We start from the raw sequence: 18897 nt of genomic DNA on the forward strand, positions 1-18897 counted from the left end.
TTTCAGACAAATTTGGAGGCTTGGACTGTACTTATATTATTCAGTAGAGTTGTCAGTCAGCAAAAGGTACCCACCACAGAAGAGGACAAAAAGTATTGGTGCCCATCCAAATTCCAAAAGATGCTGGGAATCAAAAGTTGTTAGACGCAGTACGTTATGTCCTTGTATCCTGGCTTAATTGGATTTTGACCCTTGATAAATGTTGGAGCAAGAAAATTAATTGCCAAATGCCAATTGCATGTTTAGTATATTTACTATACTAGCATACTCAATAATGGTGGACTGTTCAAATGAACAACTCAATTTAAATCAAAAAAATATTTAGATTAAAAATGCAAAAGAATGTTAAAAAAAAAAACCCTGGACCTATCATATCTAGTCGCGATTCAAAGAAATTAAAGTATATGTAAGAAATATAATAAAAATTAGCTCATTCTTTAGTTAGAATATAAATTGGTCTCAGAATTCTTCACCTATTTATCATAACTTAGAAATATTGTATTTTTTTTTATTTTTGCATGACTGCATTGTCTCACTTGTTAGTATTGTAAAATCTTTAGGGAGCATTTTTTGAAAAATTTGTTCTACATTTTAGGTTTAGAAGTGGTAATAATTAATAACTACAGCATTACGAAGAGAAAGGAGAAAGAAAGAGCGTATTTAAACACCTTATTCTGCATTTTAATCAAATTATGATTTTTTAAAATTTATTTGTTATTATTATTATTTTTTTGGTACTACAAAAACGTAACCGGTAGTTGGGGAAAAGAAATTAACTCAAGGGGAAAATCTAAGGCATAATAGAAACACAAGGGGACAACTGCAGCATTTCAAGGTATCCTTAAGCCTACATCGAGGAATATTCTATATATAAATTTTATATATACTGACAACAACGCATATAATATTCATTTATTTAATGCTCACAGTATATAAGAAATGTACGAAAGCATATTTCAATTGCAGGAAGGCGCCTGAAAAGAGCGGAAATAACAGCAAAATCCACATCGTGGAGCACGAGGGAAGTTGACGCGGCGCATTCTAATTGGTTTCTGTGGCAACTCCGTGACGTGTTGTTCTCCTCCTCTTGTCGGATCCAGAGTGTTACTCAATCGTATCCTGGCAATAAATATTGTACTATTTTTGTTTACTGATGCGAGATAAACAAATTAGAACCAAAAGTTTTATTGAAGCCGCCAACCATCTATTTTGGTCCACACACGTGATTGTTGAGCCTTCAGGTTTTTCTTTTTTTTTTTTGGGGTGAACCTTCAAGATTAACCTTTATTTAACCTTGAAAATCATTCATGGGTATTATGTGTTTCCGTTGTTCAATTTCTCTTTGTATTTCTCTTTCATGGGTATTTTGTCCCTCCAAGTTAAATTTTTTAAGTCAATTCATGTCAGCAGTAAATAGTGAAAATGATATAAACAACAGACCAGGGAAATAGTAGTAAATAGCTGTTACTTCCTCAGAGCTTCCCTTCAGTCAGCAATTGCCTAGACGGTGAAGTTTTATGAGTCTCCCCTTTAAGTTGAGTGAGACTCTCTTTGGTGTGTCCTGAGTGTAGTTTAGCTTTTTCCTTGTAAATGTCTGTTGTTGAAAAAAACAGACCAGGGGATCGATCCCTTGACCAGTCAGTTGGGGTGGAAAGGAAATGGGGAGGGGTGAAGGGATTAAAAGAAAAAAAAAACTTGATACTAAGCAATGGACGATTAAAAACATATTCACCATCGAGTGATACTAGTTAATTACTAGCATACAATAGAAGTATCAGCAGGCTAAGAAATACACTTGGTAAAAGGAACCAAAACAGTGAAGCAAATTTGTTCTAAGACGGTAGACAACAAGTGATGCAAGAGTAGAGCAGATGGTGGTTCAGTATCTATTAATTCTTTTTGATCTAATTGAATCATCCCCTAAAATAGATGCGAGCAGGAGTTGAGTAAATGATAACGATTGACAACAACAAAAAAAAAAAAAGAGAAGAAAGTGATGTGAGCCAACCATTTGGCTTGAGCAATAATACATGGAATGCGCGCAACACGTTGTCCTCGCAAATATATGAAAAAACGAGTTGTTGTCCACGTTCTTTTTTTTTTTTTTTGGCTTAGGGATATCCCACAAATATATAAAAAAAGAGTTGTCCCTGAGTTTCTTTTTTTTAATTTTTTTTATTTAGAAATATCCCAACCTTTTGGTTGGACTAATCCACTAAGGTTGTGTAAAACTTTTTTTACTTAGAATTATTTCAATCTTTTGATTGGACTAATCTTCGAAGATTGTGTAAAGTCTTGCTTCAAAAATATATAGTGAAATATTCATCAATCACGAGATGTGTTGATAATTATTAGATTACGTAATTAGTCGAACTGCCAGTGAGGCAGGTGGTTAGCACATTGGACCAGCTTTTTATCTCGTGTGTGATGTAATTTAACCTTTTGTTAGTAATAAAGATCTATTCTCGTTCTTCCAATCACAACCCAATGGTCATCAACAAATATATATAATTTATTGTTTGATACTTTTTTTTTTTTGATCAACAAATTTATTGTTTGATACTTGAATCCTTGGAAAAGTATAAAGTTAAGAAAATCACATATCTCAACGTCGTCAAATTCATCGACTCAACTTGCGGCTGCTGCCGATAATTTTTTATTTTTTGCAGCAACAATTTTCTGCTTCTGCCCACACAACATTTTATACTTCGTCCAGTCGGTCAAAGCATATGACTGACCGCTAGCCCTTGTTGACTTCACTACTATATTTTGTTTTTTCTTCTTGCTCTTTCCCTTTTTTTTTTTTCCTCCTCCTCCTTCTTCAGTTAGCTTCAAAGGTAGAAGGGCTGAATTATGAGAGTTAATTCTAATATAAAAAATAAAAGGTTCTTCATTCAACTCGCGGACCATGTGGCATTGCAGGATGCAGACAGGTCCCTCGTTCATTATTGAATGCGAGCAACCTCACATCTAATTTTTTTAAAGTTTTTTTTTGGGAGCGGGGGGTGGGGTAGGAAAACTTTTTTTTTTTTTTTTTTTTTTTAAAGTTTCTCTGACTGTGGCTGTCAATAAAGATCCGGGCAACTGGGCAACACCTAATCTTGGCACCATGCGCCCTTGGGATAATAAATAAATGCTCACACAGTAGATGTAGGTCCAGCTTGTCCTTCTTTATAACCTGAAAAATCTTGCATCTGCAAATGGTTGGCCCGTCGGCCGAGGCCTTCGAACGATTGAACGTGCGCCCAGCACACGCTAGTCACAAAGTTGCAATTTTTGGCAGGCCTGGTAAGTGGGTAGGTAGGACTTTAGTCAAATCCGACGTTTAAATTTGTTTAATTATTTTACCGACTCTTAACAATTTTTATTTAAATTTAACTTATTTATTTACTAAATCAATCTTGATCAATTTTTTTTTATCCAATTTAAATGTTATCAAATATAAAACTCTATTCAATTTTGATTTAATTAGTTGATAAACCTCTCTTGAACGAACTCTTGCCAAACGATCGATCTTGATTCAAGTACCACATTTTCCAACCTTATGACTAGGGGATGGAGAGGTTTACAAATAATATTATATCGTATTGCTAACACGAATTAGTCTAGAGTTGAAAATTACAAATAGATCCTCATCAAAAGATACGATTCCATTCCGATCCCATTTGCTCACATTTTGCAGATGGACTCCATCAAAGCCAAACTGATCAAGTTTTGTAACGCTCACAGCAACATGAAAGCCACACCAGTTACTACAAGTAAAAACAAGAATGCGCTTTCCACATTTGATGTCAAAATTATGCCACGAAGCATTAGAACACGACTACTTTCTAATTAGATTGCATGTTGAATCAACCCATATCCCTTCCCCACAACCTAGGCAAAAACAGATGGTGACCAGAGAAGACTGGCCGAGTTGCATTCAATCTCATCAGAACCAATGCCTCGGAAATTTGGATAATACTCTTCTCAGGGGTTAGAATCAAGCGTCTTGACATCAAAGATTGCATCAACGAGTTCATCTTATTTGTTCACTACGATATGTATTTATCATGCTGCTCCTGAAGAAGACTGGCCGAAGACTTTGCATCCAGATATAGGGAGTTCACTTCCTCAAGATCCGCCTGTCAATTTATCAGCAGTATTAGTTTCCACCATGACAACTACTTTGTTTGCAATTGCAAATGGAGAACTCATAACAAATTCGAGTTGATTCCGATCCCAGCTGACAAATAAATGAGCCAACATTTGACTGCTAAAATACCTTGCATATATTGTCACGACCATTCATTTTAGCTACGACACTGGCCGGTGATAACAATTGAACTGCATGCCTGAGGAAAAGGAATTTTTTGAGTTAAGTACGCATACCCAGGAATTATCTAAAACCAAAACAAATCCTCCAGAAGGGTTCATAGAGACCTCAAAGATGCTCGCTGTCCTATCTCTCCAAGGAAAGCCAGGCTTTCTTCATCAATTACCAGTTCCTCTACCTGTGCACGGACTGCTAATATCTGGCCAAACATCACAACAGCTACGTATCAATGTAAAAAAGTCATGATGTTCTATTAGCAGAAATAACTTTGTAAAAAAATAGCTGTCATAGAACCTGTATCATCTCAGCTGGACCATACGTTTCAGTCCGTATAATCACTAATCTGTCAAGTAAGTCGATGGGTATGCCATGAGGGCTTGTCATATCTGTTCCTCTACACACCAAAAAAAAAAAAAATTTTTTTTTCAGTTTAGCTAAAAAAGTAGGATTTCTAGCCATTTTCTGCAATCAGACAATTAAGATTAAGATGCAGGCAACTATTGGTGATAAACATTATTAGGCGAAGGGATGTCTATGCTTAGGTCACCTCTTGATGAACTTGAGAAATAGATAATGCACAACAGAATCCAAAGTTTCATCCCCTTCCCCCTCTCCTTGGGCAGAAAAAGAAAGCCATCTTAAGCATTCATGCATCATTGACTAATTACAAATTAACTTCAACATATATATGTGGAACATTATCAAGCTCATCAAGAGTAGAATACTACATTTTGGTAACACCAGTATGTGACCTTACACATTCAGAGAGCATCTAGAATAATTTTAAATGAATCACAGAGGATGAACCAAGATTGAGAATAATATGTTAAGAGCACCTATGCAAAATTAAGTGGCTCAAGTCTACACTCTTGATGTTCCACCGAGATTATAGCAACCAATAATTAAAGAAATGAAATGATGAGAATCAAGACGTAATTCAAAGAACTGCACCAGCATTGCTTCATACCTGACATTACATATTCCCCTATTTGTGGCAAAAATCACTATTGGTGATAGAGAACTTTCTACAGCACGGTTCAAGTATGAAAAGCATTCCATATCCAACATATGAACCTGCAAATAAGATGCTTCAAATTATTAGAACATATCAAAATAACACCCAAACTCATTCGTCATAATGTATGTATACAGATGAACCTCATCAATAAACAAGACTCCTGGAACAAGCTCTGCAACACCTTCATCAATATAACGGTTCACAACCTGCGATGGACATCTTCTGTAAGATGAAGCAACACACAACACAAAATACCAAATCCAAGCATCGACTTTCTGTAGCGATAAAAGTCATCACCTTTCTCCTGAACATTGAGTTTAACATTTTACATTTTATCTTTGGATCAAGAACAAAGTATCCAAGCACTCTAGAAATTGCGTCTCTTGTAAACAAGATGTTATACAGACTTCCAAAAAACCATGAAAAAAAAAACAAATAAACTGAAACTCTATATGGAGTACCTTATTGATTTCTTGACGCAACTTGTCAGTAATCTCTGTTTTCCTTGGTTTCATCATCTGACCCATCAGGGACAATATATCTTGTCCACCTTGAGGCCTTGCATTTGCAGCATCCAGGTCATGCAATGTGACGTCCTAATAGGCAAGAATATTGAATTCAGAATATGGAAGAAAGCATTTATTTATATATGTTTATAATAGCTCTCGAAGAACTTATCCATGCAACTAAGTACCAGACATAAATAAAGAGTATCTGGTATTCATTTCTTCAATAACTACAAGAAGAAACTTGCTTCACCCTCAAGATAAAAGGAACTGATTAAGGGAAGATACTCTAAAAGTTTTACTCTTAGGATGCACAGGTGGACTGAATACCAGATGCCCAATTTCATATGGACCCTCGGCAAAGCAGCAGAAGCTTTGGAGCATGAAAAATAGAATCTTCGCTTATAGTCAAGAACACCTATGTTTGATGTACTTGCAATGGTTTAAGATCATAAGATATTAGCACAATTCCAGATTTTATTCATGGTACCGAAGGCAAACCTGGACTATCTCCTTTTTCTTGTGAACTTCCCCTTTAGGTAATGGGACATATTCTTCTGCCTCAAGATCAAACTCAGTAGCAAAAGCATCACTCCTGCCTACCCTTTTAACTGCTCCACTATTTGCTTCAATATATATAACATCACCAACAGCTACCTGAAAGAGGTATGATCATGTTAAAAGCCGAGACTTGAGCTGAAAGGTGCTTTTTTTACGCTACACAAAAAAGGTGTTTGCGACAATAGGAGGAATAAGACATGTAATGCTCCATCTTGAAGTTCAACAAAATGAGGAAAATTTTAGACAAAAAGCCAATGCAGCTAAACAACTCCAGTATTCTTGACTAGTTTACCAACACTAAGTGAACTAATGAGATTCAAAGACAGGCATAGGGATATAGAGCGCTCACCTTTTCTTTAATCAGTGCATCATATATTGTTGGGTCCAGCTTTAACTGCTTGGTACCTTTGACAGTTTTTAAACCAATGATGACATGGCTGATGCTTTTACCATATCCTCCGGTCACACTTTCAGTTTCTTCAGGAGATAGTTCAGTGACCTACAATAGAAGAAGCTCTCTGAGATGTCAAAAAGTATTCGAGGTGACACCAAGTATCAAATATGGTGCATAATAAAGATTCCAACTTTAATGCGAAAAGATGAGTAACATGCCTCTCCTTCGTACACTTCCTTATTTTCTTTGATACGGAGACCAATAGCTCGTCTAAAATTCTCCATCAAAACTTCAGTTTTCTTTACTTCAGATGAATACACTTCTGACCCAACCATTGGGCAGAATGGAACCTGCATTGTTGCGAAATCAACAAAAAGGGCTGTTACATGCAAAAGTCTGCATCCATTATAGAAATTATATCATGCTCAGATTCCTCATTAAAAGAATGATTAATGAATCTAATGATCTCAAAAAAATGATAATGCCTAGAAACACGCAAAAGTGTACCTTGCTCCCAAGTTCTTGGGATATTCCAAGGGCAAGAGCTGTTTTCCCAGTACCAGGAGGTCCAGCAAATAGAAGTGCCCGCCCTGCCATCTTCTTTTGGCGAATCATATCAACAACAAGGCCAGCAGCTTCTCTAGCTGCAGCCTGCCCCACAAATCCTGCTGCCCAAGGCATTGCTTTTCCATTGGGCTAGAATATAATCAGCACCACCACAAATCGGCCAAAACAAAAAACAAAACTATTCCATCAATCACGAAAATACCAACAACACTAGAAACTAGTTATTATTATTTCTTGTATTGTCAAAGTCTTACTGATATTGAAATTAACAGCTTACGAGTTGCAAATTAACTAAGAAATCTCTAAAATGCAGTTAAAGTTAGCTACAAAAGCATAAAATCCAATCTTTCAATGATCTTTCCAAGCATATCGCAGAAACCAATTTTTTTTTATCAGTAATAAGAACCTTAAACCCTAAAACCCAGGAAAGACAAAAGGAAAAAAAAAACCATGAACACCAAATTCAGTTGATACCTCGAGTCCAAGGCCTTTAATATGAGTATGAGTAGCAATTCTCTGCTTCTTTGTGGTGGATTGTACCTCCTCTATCTTCATCTTTCCTTCTCTTCTTTTTCCCTCTCTTTTCTGTTCTTCTTTCTTGTGGGTTTATGCTGGAAGCCCCGATAATGGAGGCGGATTTGGTTTTGAAGTGAAAGGTAATAGGGAGGTTGAGATTTACATTGAAGCCCTTGAAGTTTTAGGACTATTTCACTTCGGCCCCTTATACTATTATTTCTGCGTGGCTTTGGCTTTACGCGTCCGGGTGTACAGACACGATTGGTTAGCTTCTAAATGAAAGTACTTAAAGGGAAAATGATTTTCTAAATACCAAACTTTAATGCATATTTCAGCATGGGTAGCAGCTAAATTTGGTTTCCCTGACAGAATATTTTTACTAATATGTAGGAAGGGAAACCTTTTATTTTTGGGCAAAATACACTTTACCTCCTATGATATCACTATTTTTCACATAACTCCTTTATAGCTTTAAAAACTATCTATAACCCATTCATAGTTTGGATTAAAGTGTCAAAGTGACGGAAATGATCATTTGTAACGAAATATATAAAAATATCGAAATTATCCTTATTTAAAAACTAAGATAAGTGAAGTGATCAAAGTATATAAATATAATATGCATGGCACTCTAACCCAGTATGATTTTATATTTTATCAAATAACCCTTTTATGGTTTTGTGTTTTACCATATTACTCTTTTATAATTTTCAAAATATATACATAACTCTCCTGTAGTTAATAAATAATTTTCAATTTTACATAGAGGTATTTTTAACATTCTAGTTGAATCTGTTATGGATTGCAAATTCTATCGCTTTGATACTTTAACAGAGGGTTATGTATAGTTTTTAAAATCATAAGAGGATTATATAAAAATACAAAATTATAGGGGGATAAAATATAATTTATCCTTTTTTGGGGTGGGGTGGGGGGGATTTTAAGCCTAACTAATACTACTAAATTTAAGAAACTAAGGGAACACCTTTTCCTTAACAAACAACTCACATTCATAGTATACAAGAAAATATGTGATTTTACAGTACTCTTCCAATTATTAAATTTTGGTTTCTCATAATTAACCAAGAAACACATCCAAGAATAGTGAATCGACTCCAATAGTGTCATTTGCCAAAGGTAACTCAAGTTGTAAAATGAAGGGGAAGAAGAATAGATTGGATGGTTTGAGAGAAAAGAGTATAAATAAAAAATTTTGATTCAAACTCTCTCACTTATAATAAAAAAAAATTGTAAAATAGAATGATAAGAGTGTATAAAGCGGTGCTTAAAAAAGTTTAGCTGCCCGCGGAATTTAGTGGGACAAAAAAGAGATTCTCTTCTCTTCACCTGTCCAAAGACACAAACGTGAAAAGCCCAGAATCGGGAAATTGACATCTAAACGCCGTAGGTGTTATTGTTCACTAAAGAAAAGAAATGAAAAATGTAGGTACTCATTGGCATTGCATAGCATCGCCACGCTTAGGACACTGCCTTTGAGACTTTCCTATTATCCGATGACCACCATGTCATTTCTGTGCAACTCATTCCAACATGGTTGCTCTTTAGATGAACATGTTACATGGTTTTACTCATACAAGAACCCCATGCAATGAGCATGATCTGAAAGAATTAAAGGAGAACAATGAAAGAAAGGAGAAAATGACTAATTCTCTAGTACTGCAATGCATGGAGTCCGAGGACAATAACAGTATTTTGGGTTTACAAGTGATCTCGGATACTGCAATACATAAAACAAAACAACTGCAACAGTCAGCTTGATAATTTTCACAGGACATTTATTAAAAATAAAAAAATAGCTACTCAACAGATGAATCCAGATAATAATCACTATGCTACAGTGTTATCCGTGTAGTTGAAGGCCTTCGGTCCTACGTGAATATTGTCCTTCCCAATACATAATCTCATCAGAAGACTACAACCATTTTATGTAGCACTTCCATCTTCTAGCAGAGAGTGTCTCTCAAGGATTGCAATCGTCTCTTCCTTGGCACTGCCAAAACAAGAAGTTTACCAAGATTATGCACAACTAAGAGGATTTTTGTACCAAAGAGCATTCAAAACTTACCTCCCAGGTCTGAGAATCTTGTACGTTCCTAGCTTAGTAAGATCCACAATTGTTGAACCTGCACGCCCTGATGGAAGAGCACCGCCATCATAAATGTATGCACAATGTTCCCAGAGGTTCTTAAAATCTCTGATGTCTACACTACTAGGCTGCCGACTGAGGTTGGCACTAGTAAGGGCCAGGGCACTTTGAGAGCCGCTACATATCACCCTAATAAAATTACAGTCAGGGACTCGAACACCAATGCTTTCCAACCCAGGATTCAAAGACTTCTCAAGGATGCTTGAATCCCCTGTAAGATAGCAAAAGTTAAGCTTCACAGAAGATACATTATTCAAAATTCAAAGCCAACAGTTCAAGAAAAAACAAAAGAAGATAGCTTCCCATAATGGGAGAAAGAGCTAAGCTTGAACAAGTAATTTTTCAAACTTCTTCCTTTACATGATATATGAGCTCCGCTTCAAATTATCACACTTGGAATAGGATTACAATCAACAACCTCCCCAAAAAGATCCCACTTAAAGAAACAAAGCATCGAGCTACAAACCTCGCCTCAGTATCACAGTTACCGGCCCTGGAAGGAGACAATCCAGCAAACCAGGAGGCAAATGATCCGTGACAGCAAAATGTTTGATGTCCTCAACATTTCCAACACAAATTGCCAGCGGACTAGTATATTTACGACCTTTGATCTCATAAATCCTGTTAACTGCTTCCACAGAGCTGTTCAAAGCCAAGATATAAAATGTACCATGAGCTTATAGGGTCTTATAAACAGTAGAATATGCAACAACGAGATATTGTTCAAGAAGTCCTACAACCACAGCTGAGCAACATAAGTACTGAAAATAAAGTTGTCTCTCAAATTTTATTATCAAAAACCTGTCCATGGCAATCTAAAGAACCAGAAAAGAGTATTACAATATTTTATTCACAATTGCTCCTATTTTGCAGCTATACATTAAATTCTGATACAGCAAGCTAAAAAGGCACTATTCTTCAGTTAATCCAGCAAGAAGCATTTTAACTGCTTCTTCATTAATCAAACTCCATCTTTGAAAAGCATAGTTCCTGAATTTCAACAGGAACAAGAAGTAACTTGCTATATACACATGCACGGATCATACACCTGCGTGATGATGCACATATTCATAAGCATTTACTTTTCAACAAAGTTCTACAGCTCAAATTCCTCAATCAAACATTTGCACACAGATAAAACATAAAATATTGCCATACGCACTAGTTAAGGCCCTGCGAAAGCTTCAAATTTGAGCAAGGCTCATTGTTCTATAGACAACAAAGAACAAGGAAACCAACTCCATGAATAAAAGGGGTGAACGAAAGCTCGAAGTGGGCGGGAATTTGCCATACCAAGCATCACAAGCAAAGCCATAGAGGGTATCAGTAGGCACAGCAATGACCTTTCCAGCTTTGATAGCTTCAACTGCTTCTTGAGCATAATCCTCTGTAGCAGGGCGCACTAAACCCATCTTACTCTCCACATTCCCATCACACTTCTCCAAGCCAGAATCCATCATCAGCCTCACAATTGCAACCCCTCTAAACCCCCTTTTTCTTTGCTGCAATATCTTCAAAAAACCAATCTTTTGCACCCCTGAAAAACGCACTAAGGTCGGTTAAGAATATTCACAAACACGTGCCACTCACTGGAGCAAAAAGATACACTGGGAACGGAAGGACAGTGAGAGAGAGACTGACGATTATTGACAGTTGGACGAAGAAGCACCTAAGGAGGAGGATGAAGAACGGAAGAGAGACTTGAAGAGCGGAGGAAATGCTTGGGTTATTATTACTATTCTGCTTGAGTTCATAATGGAATATGGTACCAAAATCACTTCCTTTTTTGTGGGAATTAAGGAATATGGACGCCGCTCGAATGAACTGCAGGCCGAGTGGGCCGCTGAACCCTGTGTTTGACTTTTTGTGCCGGCCAGAGAGTCCCCTTTGTGTCTGGATTAATTTACAATTTTACACTTGACAAAGTAAATTTCAATTTGGCCCCGGTAAGTTTTAAAAGGTGTAAAATCAAGCCCCTCAAAAGTCAAATTTTGTCTGCATAGTACATTCCCGAACACTAATAATGGGAAATAATGGGAGAAGGGGCCAGTGCAATTGGACCTATTGTACAATTGGTACACTCATCATCATGCTTTTTTCAGAAGGTGATGTACGTTTACAATCTGATCGTATTACATTTTTGAATTAATGTACAAAAATAAAAATTATATGTACAATAAATAAAATATAAATATACACCAAATCATACAAAATATACAACAACCACACAATTATATGAAAGTCCCAATTGTATTGGCCCTTTCTCCATGAAGATGTTCCGTGAGCTTTAAAAATTTTGAAGCTGTTGCAAGTTTAGTAGAGGCATCCAATTTGCATTTTAAATCGAATACGAGGCTATGCAAAAGAAATACCAAAACAATTGGACGATATGATTTCCCATTCTTGTTACTTTTGGTTACCATACAGCATGTAATCATCTGGATCTCAATAAGGACATGGATGGCTACAGAACAAGAAGATCCAAGAAAACTTGCGGTTACTTCCCTTGTTAATTGACACCAAAATATTGCTACAATTTACTTGGCATGCAGTCTTCTTTAAGAACTCTAGTTGTGATAAAGAGTTTTTATTTTTTAGGACACCTATGAATATGATGTTCAAGGGCATATAGTGAGTTTGGCCTTACCATACAATTGATATCTGAAGTATGATATTCATAAACTTGACTCAAAAGGATCAAAATTATACCTGTTACACAATTGGAAAGTTGAGATATAAGTAATCTTCCATTGCAAAATGCACTTTTTTTAACATGTTAACTCCAAATCAAGATCCGACTCGCCTAAAATTCATAAGGGTGTGCAGTAATACACTTGGTCTAGAATTGGGACTTAATCTTACTAGCCTTCCTTGGTCCAGTTAGGTTCTTCCTTAAATATGTTAGAGTAGAAGTAGGAGAAGGATAGGAATTGACAACTAAATTGACTCAAAAAAAAAAAAAAAAGAGGCTGATGCCTGTGGCTGCTAATATGGAGAAAGCTTTCCCTGTAACTCTCTGTTTTGGATCAGTTTTGGCAAGTATCGCGTTTGTTCTGGAAGATTCCTGTTCTCACCGGTTCATCACTGCTCAATGATCACAGGTTTGCAGTACCAGTAATGTAGAGAATCAGAAACCTCTTATGGAAGACGAAGAAAAAAGAACAAACTTTCTTTGATTACTGTATCTGTACGAAGCACGTTGCTCTGTTGTGCAGATCACAACATTCATCATTCCTGCAACTCCTGTTTCTTTGATGAAGCAAAATACCAATGGCACAGAACTGTCAATTGCTTCATCTGTGTATTTATACAAAATCCCTTTCGCAAGGATTGAGTTTATCCACTACTACCCCCCCAAAAAAAAAAGAACTACCAATCACCTCCCACTAAATGTTTCTGGATTTTCTATGTCGGCTTGACGAAGGTTTGGAGCAACACGGGAAATTGTTTCTGATTGACTCTGTTGAGGCCATCGACCAGGATGTAACATGACTTGGGAATTCTGATGTTGCTGATCTGCAAAGGCTTGTTGTTGCCTTCTCCATCTCAGAAACTCAACAACAATTGAACTTCCACTCATTGCAACTCCAAATCCTGCAAATGTGGAGAGAAGAATTGACAAAACAGCTTGTACATGAACCTGCAGATTCCAGAAAACGCAGATTAGAGACCTGAATATCATATCCAAAGTTCACCTGATGAAAGATAAAGCATGCTCCTCTTTTTCTGTTAAAATCAACTTCAGTTGAAACAAAATAAAAGCAGGACTTAGAAGGTGATGAAAAGAAAAGAATACAGAACAAAATTATCCACTACAAATGGAGGCAGAGACACTATACATCCTCCTTTAACAAATAAAAATAAAATGAGATTCTCTAATCTATGTAAAGGTAATGTCATTAACAAAATCCAGACTCTTTTTCTTACGGTATTATTGTATGTCAAAGACATGAATAGGGTTCATTCGTACCACAGAGTAGAAAATATGTGCAAAGAGAACCACGAGAGCAAACTGAACCGATGCATAAACCCACACAAATCTTCTCTTCACTACAAAAATAGAAAGAGTTGATGTCAGAAACTAAAGAACATTTATCGTAGAAGTTTCAACCAGCATTTCAAATTCAACCCATGAATCTCACATCTTCTTAAACAAGAGAATCAGACATCGAAAGTTTCTCATTGCATCATCAAGAATAACATACCCATAGTTGAAGAGGTCATGGATGCCAAGAGACCAAGTACACAAGAAAATGGAAGTGATATAGCAATTGCTCCAGTACCCATTTTCCCAACCTGGCACATGAGAAAAATGTTAACCATATAATGGCTAATAGATCTACAAACAGCTAAATCAGATAATCTTACCAGAAGCTGCTCAAGGAAACAAAAGTAGGCAAGCATGCTGACAATGACAAGAATGGGCACTTCATGCCAAACCCTGCATTGATATAGCAAAGTATAAGACTATAAGTGGCATAACTCAAATGGTTGAATTTGGAGTCTTACTGCCTGATCAGATTCTCTTTTCAATGATACAATTAAAGAAAAAAAAAAACAGATGCTTATTGGCATTGAATGAAGTGAAGAAATTACAGCCTTAAGTAAAGGTCACAATTCAGTAGATCAGGGATTTGTAATCCAAAGCAGAAGATATATGTTTTTTCTGCTTATGAACTATGGCATCTTCTGCTTTATTATTCCCATAGGCCAGACAAAGTTTAGTTCTAACACTGGATAGCAGTCATTTCCGGCTCTGGAACTTATTCTTCAAGACATTGTGTAGTTTTACCCGGAAGGAGTGAATTGACCTTAATCACTTGTTAAACCCAAGAATCACGACATTATGATATCTCAAGTTGGAAGAGGGGGTTCGATTAAAGATTCTGCATGCAACTCGATAATGTTCAAGATAGTGTCAACTTTATTTTGAAACTAAGCCCTGATACACAAAAAAATGAAAATAACTGAAAAATCACGTCTTTTGCAAGAAAAGGTAAAGAGGAGAATTTTTCTGACGGACACAGAACAGCTCCCTATCTCCTTCCTTTTCATTAGAACTCAAGTGTGCTAATTTACCAGGTAAGTTGTATCTGCTCATAAAAAGGGAAGCAACAAATGACACGTTTTCAGTTTACGTCAAAAGTACAACAGTATTAGAACAAAAATCAAATCACTAAGATGGTAAGGTTCCTTTGATTTCAGTCATCTCAATATTTGATACACATGATTATGCAGTCAGATTGGAGGAAGTGGTTTACTAGGAAAGGGATCAAAGCATCAGGAGAATGAAAAAAACAATGGAAGGTTACTGTGTACAAGGAAATGTTCACATAATGGCCCTAGAAATTCTAAGAAGAGGTTGTGCATGATAACTTTGTTTCAGCTTTTGAGAAAATTAACATTCCAAGATAAATAACCTACCTGTATCCATTTATTTCTAGATTCCGGACTCTACTTGCTCTAGTATTTTGACATCGAACACTTTGGATCCTCAAAAGTGTGACTGGTAGATTTTGAACCTCTTGTTTGCAAACATCACATGTCTTGTTTCCTTTGATGCTAAACCATTTTATAGCACATTCTTGGTGAGCCAAAGCAAGTTCTCCTTTGCAACTACATTCCATCTTGAGTGTCTCTCCACCTTCACATAACTCAATGAAGCAGATTCGACATACAGCTTCTTCCTCGGGAATGTCTTCACCATCAGCATCACTATTCTCTGCAAAACAAGGCTTAAATTATTCCCAGAAAATAAAAACTGTAAATGACATATAATTCCAACTATGGAGGCAATAATAATATAAGAAACCAAAAGAAAGAGTAAAAAAGTAGCTAAAATGTAATGGCAGTCTAAGTCCAGCAACTTCTTCATCTGAAATTCAACAGCCCCAAGGAACTGTAATGACCTTTAGAATATTTCTGGCACTAAATTTGGAAGCGCCATATAATACTGTAAATGACATATAATTCCAACTATGGAGGCAATGATAACATAAGAAACCCAAAGTAAGAGTAAAAAGGTAGCTAAAATGTAATGACACTTTTTTAAGTCCAGCAACTTCTTCATCCTTAACTTCAACAGCTCCAAGTAACCACAGTGGCCTTTAAAATATTTCTGGCATTAAATTTGGAAGAGCCATATAATTTACAGCTGCCATATGATTTGTAAAGAAAATGCAATGCTGCCATATAGTGCCATGTATATTTCAATTCTTTTTGCAATCGCTTAAAGAAGTTCTTTTTCGGAAAAGGTCATATGCTATATATTAGATAACCCAGTACGATTTACCAATTCAGTGGAACCTTAGGTATAAACTTTTAATTTTGAATATGAGTGTGGGTTACACCTTCATTGCTCCAAAGTTGTTGAACATATTTCCATTAATGTATAACTTGAGAAGCTCCTAATTGACACATCATGCGGCAAAAGAGCAAATTACCAGTATTTCCTCCTGCAGTTGACACTGATGTTATTGAATCCCCATCCTTCACTCGAGGAGTAGTAGAAATTACCCTGAAAAATGAGTCCATCCTTTTGATGCTTCTTTCTTTGTTGATAGCTGGAACAGAAAGTGATCGAGAGATGTGCCTTTGTGGTCCTTTTGTCTACAATCATCGATGCATTGACATTAGAGTGTGTATAAAGCTATCAGCCTAGGGTTGTGTTTGGAAATTGGCTGCATGAAGTTGATACAATGTTTTTTCGAATTTATCTCAGTGAAGATGAGATGGTAGGCTTTTGAATATATTATTTCTTGCCTACATGCTACAACATCTTATTCAGGATTGAATTTCATATGTTGCAAGGGTGCTGAGTTACATATTCTAATTACTAGCATGCATGCCATAGTTTATTACAAGACAGAATAACAAGAATGCAAAATTGACTGCATCATCCAATAAAGCCTGCCCTTAAAATCTGGTTAATGACTAATGATATTGAAATATGAGCTAATCAACTTATTTATGGGGAACAGAATAAGAGTTTCTAAAGGACTTACATCCAATGTCAGAGAGCTGCATGCACTCCCATCAGTAACAGACTCAGAACTTAAATGTGCAACTGGGGTAACAGGTAAAGACGAAGTCCTCTTCATGCGAGGAGTAAATATCTTTGAGAGAGACCAAGACCTTGCCATCGATGGCTTCTCCTGTGATGCTGTGGTTGAAGAACCTGAATCAAAGTTAGAAGCCTTGTCTATATCTGTCTCTGGATTCAAGTTCCGGTTCTTGAAACTTAGTTTTGGCAGGAGATTTTTTATGGATGATTTTGCCCTGGATGAAGAAGGACCCGGAGAACTATTTAGTCTTGAATCAGAAGGGCTAGGAGTCAACATGAAATTCACTCTTTTGGGCGTAGGAGTTGGCGTTGGAGGCATTTTTATTTGAACAAACTCTGCACATGAGGCATCCATTGTTCTGGTAGGTATCTCCAAGAATAGATTTTGTTTCCTCCAGTTTTTAGCATTCCCAGTTTCTTCAGTTATTCCACTGGAACTTTCTACCTGAAAGGAGGGCTTTGTTGAACCGCTCATCTATAAACGTGCAAGACAACCTCTAAAGCATACTACTAGTTATCATCACTGCATTCAGTAAGTGATAACTTCACAAGCATTTGGATAAACTGGCAGAATTACTCAAATACTAAATGAACTTTAGATATACTAAATTTAAAAAATTCAATTGAAATTTATCTTATAAACTACCAGTCTGATTTCATATATTCTACCAATCAATAGCAGATTAAGGTCAGAAGTTAATTTGGGTAATAGAAGCTCCAATGCTACACCTATGATAAAGACGCCATCCCAGCAAATTGGGATTTGAAGTGCAGCAGAATTGGCTAAAAATAAGTATGATGGGTGGAACTGATGTTTTACAATCCATTCAGCCATTTACAATGGAGTTTTGGTTACAGGAAGAAGTATTAAACAAATTGGCCATGCAATCAAAGTTATGCGCAATCTTGGAACAATAAACTGCTTGTAATAAGAAACTACAAACAAAGAAAGGTAATCCACCTCCTACATGAAGGTAGTACCAGTATCCAAACTTATCCAACTTCCGTGATCCACAATTCTCTTATCTTCCCTCTCTTCATCAAGAAAGAGAGGAGAATTAAAAAGGGTTCTATGTTCAGTGTCCGCCCCAATAGAACTCTTAAAAGTTGGGTTCGAAATACTTGTCTTAAGTTCAAAAGACTTCATTTCATCTGGATTTTATTTAATCCCAGAATTGAAATTTAAGTTTAGAAAGAAAGATTAATCAAGAACCAGCTAAGGACAAAGTAGATGTGTACAGAGAAACGCTAAAGTAGAAAACATCAACAGATCTTAGTTGTACCTTAGGCATCGGAATGACAACTTCTCTTTCACATGCAGTAGTACTATTACTGAATCCATCCTGCACCTCGCTTTTAATACTAGTACTCCTATGTTCCTCAGTGTTATTCATCATCCCAAGCTGATAATTAACTTCTGTACTTGTCCTCACCCCACTCCTGCAGAATCCTTAAATTAAGGGAACCAGTTTTTCAGAGAGAAAAAGAAAGCTGAGATTTGATAGAAAGCTAAAGTTGAGATAACGATATAAGTACTGCCACGCTCTAGAGACGAGTGAATATGACAGAAAGCGGAAGAAGTAATGGAGCAGTTGTATGAAGAATGAAGTTGGTTGGTTTAATCTTCTTTTACATTTATGACAAGGCAGGCAGGTGAATGAATGAATGAAAGCAAAGCCCTGAGTAATAAGTGTTAGTCCTGTGAAATTTGCGAAAATCTATTATGGCCTGCTGCTTCTACTTCACTACTACTTTCCCACTCCCAAAGTGCGGGCACACTTCACTCATCA

At 36.5% G+C, this 18897-nt stretch overlaps 3 protein-coding genes across 5 annotated transcripts; all 3 read right to left on the reverse strand.

The window, feature by feature from the left end:
- Nucleotides 1–3564: 3564 nt before the first annotated feature.
- LOC113762708 (ruvB-like protein 1) lies at nt 3565–7973 on the reverse strand. Its single transcript, XM_027306270.1, has 12 exons — nt 7836–7973; nt 7302–7490; nt 7013–7144; nt 6750–6899; nt 6341–6496; nt 5795–5929; nt 5474–5539; nt 5283–5389; nt 4610–4709; nt 4423–4514; nt 4265–4334; nt 3565–4124 (listed from the first exon to the last, which is right to left on the reverse strand). The coding sequence occupies exons 1-12, from the start codon at nt 7914–7916 to the stop codon at nt 4035–4037; spliced, it is 1368 nt and encodes a 455-aa protein (XP_027162071.1). The 5' UTR covers nt 7917–7973; the 3' UTR covers nt 3565–4034.
- A 1552-nt stretch (nt 7974–9525) lies between these two features.
- On the reverse strand, nt 9526–11882 carry LOC113778341 (yrdC domain-containing protein, mitochondrial). Of its 2 annotated transcripts, none has more exons than XM_027323730.1 (5): nt 11714–11882; nt 11338–11581; nt 10511–10686; nt 9964–10255; nt 9526–9888 (listed from the first exon to the last, which is right to left on the reverse strand). In XM_027323730.1, the coding sequence occupies exons 1-5, from the start codon at nt 11796–11798 to the stop codon at nt 9822–9824; spliced, it is 864 nt and encodes a 287-aa protein (XP_027179531.1). In that variant the 5' UTR covers nt 11799–11882; the 3' UTR covers nt 9526–9821. The 2 variants fall into 2 exon arrangements, with proteins under 2 accessions (XP_027179531.1, XP_027179538.1); XM_027323737.1 differs by having other exon boundaries at nt 11686–11801.
- Nucleotides 11883–13196: 1314 nt separating this feature from the next.
- On the reverse strand, nt 13197–18897 carry LOC113761744. 2 transcript variants are annotated; one of them, XM_027304896.1, is made up of 8 exons: nt 18391–18897; nt 17049–17552; nt 16488–16653; nt 15469–15766; nt 14413–14485; nt 14250–14340; nt 14015–14094; nt 13197–13684 (listed from the first exon to the last, which is right to left on the reverse strand). In XM_027304896.1, exons 1-8 carry the CDS (start codon nt 18502–18504, stop codon nt 13421–13423), a joined length of 1590 nt encoding a protein of 529 aa, XP_027160697.1. In that variant the 5' UTR covers nt 18505–18897; the 3' UTR covers nt 13197–13420. The 2 variants fall into 2 exon arrangements, with proteins under 2 accessions (XP_027160697.1, XP_027160777.1); XM_027304976.1 differs by lacking the exon at nt 18391–18897 and adding an exon at nt 18069–18109.

This window comes from Coffea eugenioides, chromosome 1, assembly GCF_003713205.1.
Source record: "Coffea eugenioides isolate CCC68of chromosome 1, Ceug_1.0, whole genome shotgun sequence".
Lineage (NCBI taxonomy): Eukaryota > Viridiplantae > Streptophyta > Magnoliopsida > Gentianales > Rubiaceae > Coffea > Coffea eugenioides.

Bases quoted from the DNA above. Each gene is read 5' to 3' on its own strand.
- LOC113762708 (XM_027306270.1), bottom strand. From the start codon at position 7,916: ATGAAGATAGAGGAGGTACAATCCACCACAAAGAAGCAGAGAATTGCT. The intron at 7,145-7,301 runs GTACACTTTTGC...GCAACAATGCAG, and splicing joins CCCAAGAACTTGGGAGCAAG to GTTCCATTCTGCCCAATGGT. The intron at 4,710-5,282 runs GTATGAAGCAAT...TTTGGTGTGTAG, and splicing joins AGGGGAATATGTAATGTCAG to AGGAACAGATATGACAAGCC.
- LOC113778341 (XM_027323730.1), bottom strand. From the start codon at position 11,798: ATGAACTCAAGCAGAATAGTAATAATAACCCAAGCATTTCCTCCGCTC. The intron at 10,687-11,337 runs GTATGGCAAATT...GGCTTTGAACAG, and splicing joins GGCTTTGCTTGTGATGCTTG to CTCTGTGGAAGCAGTTAACA. The intron at 10,256-10,510 runs GTTTGTAGCTCG...GCTATCTTACAG, and splicing joins AACTGTGATACTGAGGCGAG to GGGATTCAAGCATCCTTGAG.
- LOC113761744 (XM_027304896.1), bottom strand. From the start codon at position 18,504: ATGATGAATAACACTGAGGAACATAGGAGTACTAGTATTAAAAGCGAG. The intron at 16,654-17,048 runs GTAAGTCCTTTA...CGATGATTGTAG, and splicing joins GCAGCTCTCTGACATTGGAT to ACAAAAGGACCACAAAGGCA. The intron at 15,767-16,487 runs GTAATTTGCTCT...CTTGTTTTGCAG, and splicing joins AACTGCAGGAGGAAATACTG to AGAATAGTGATGCTGATGGT.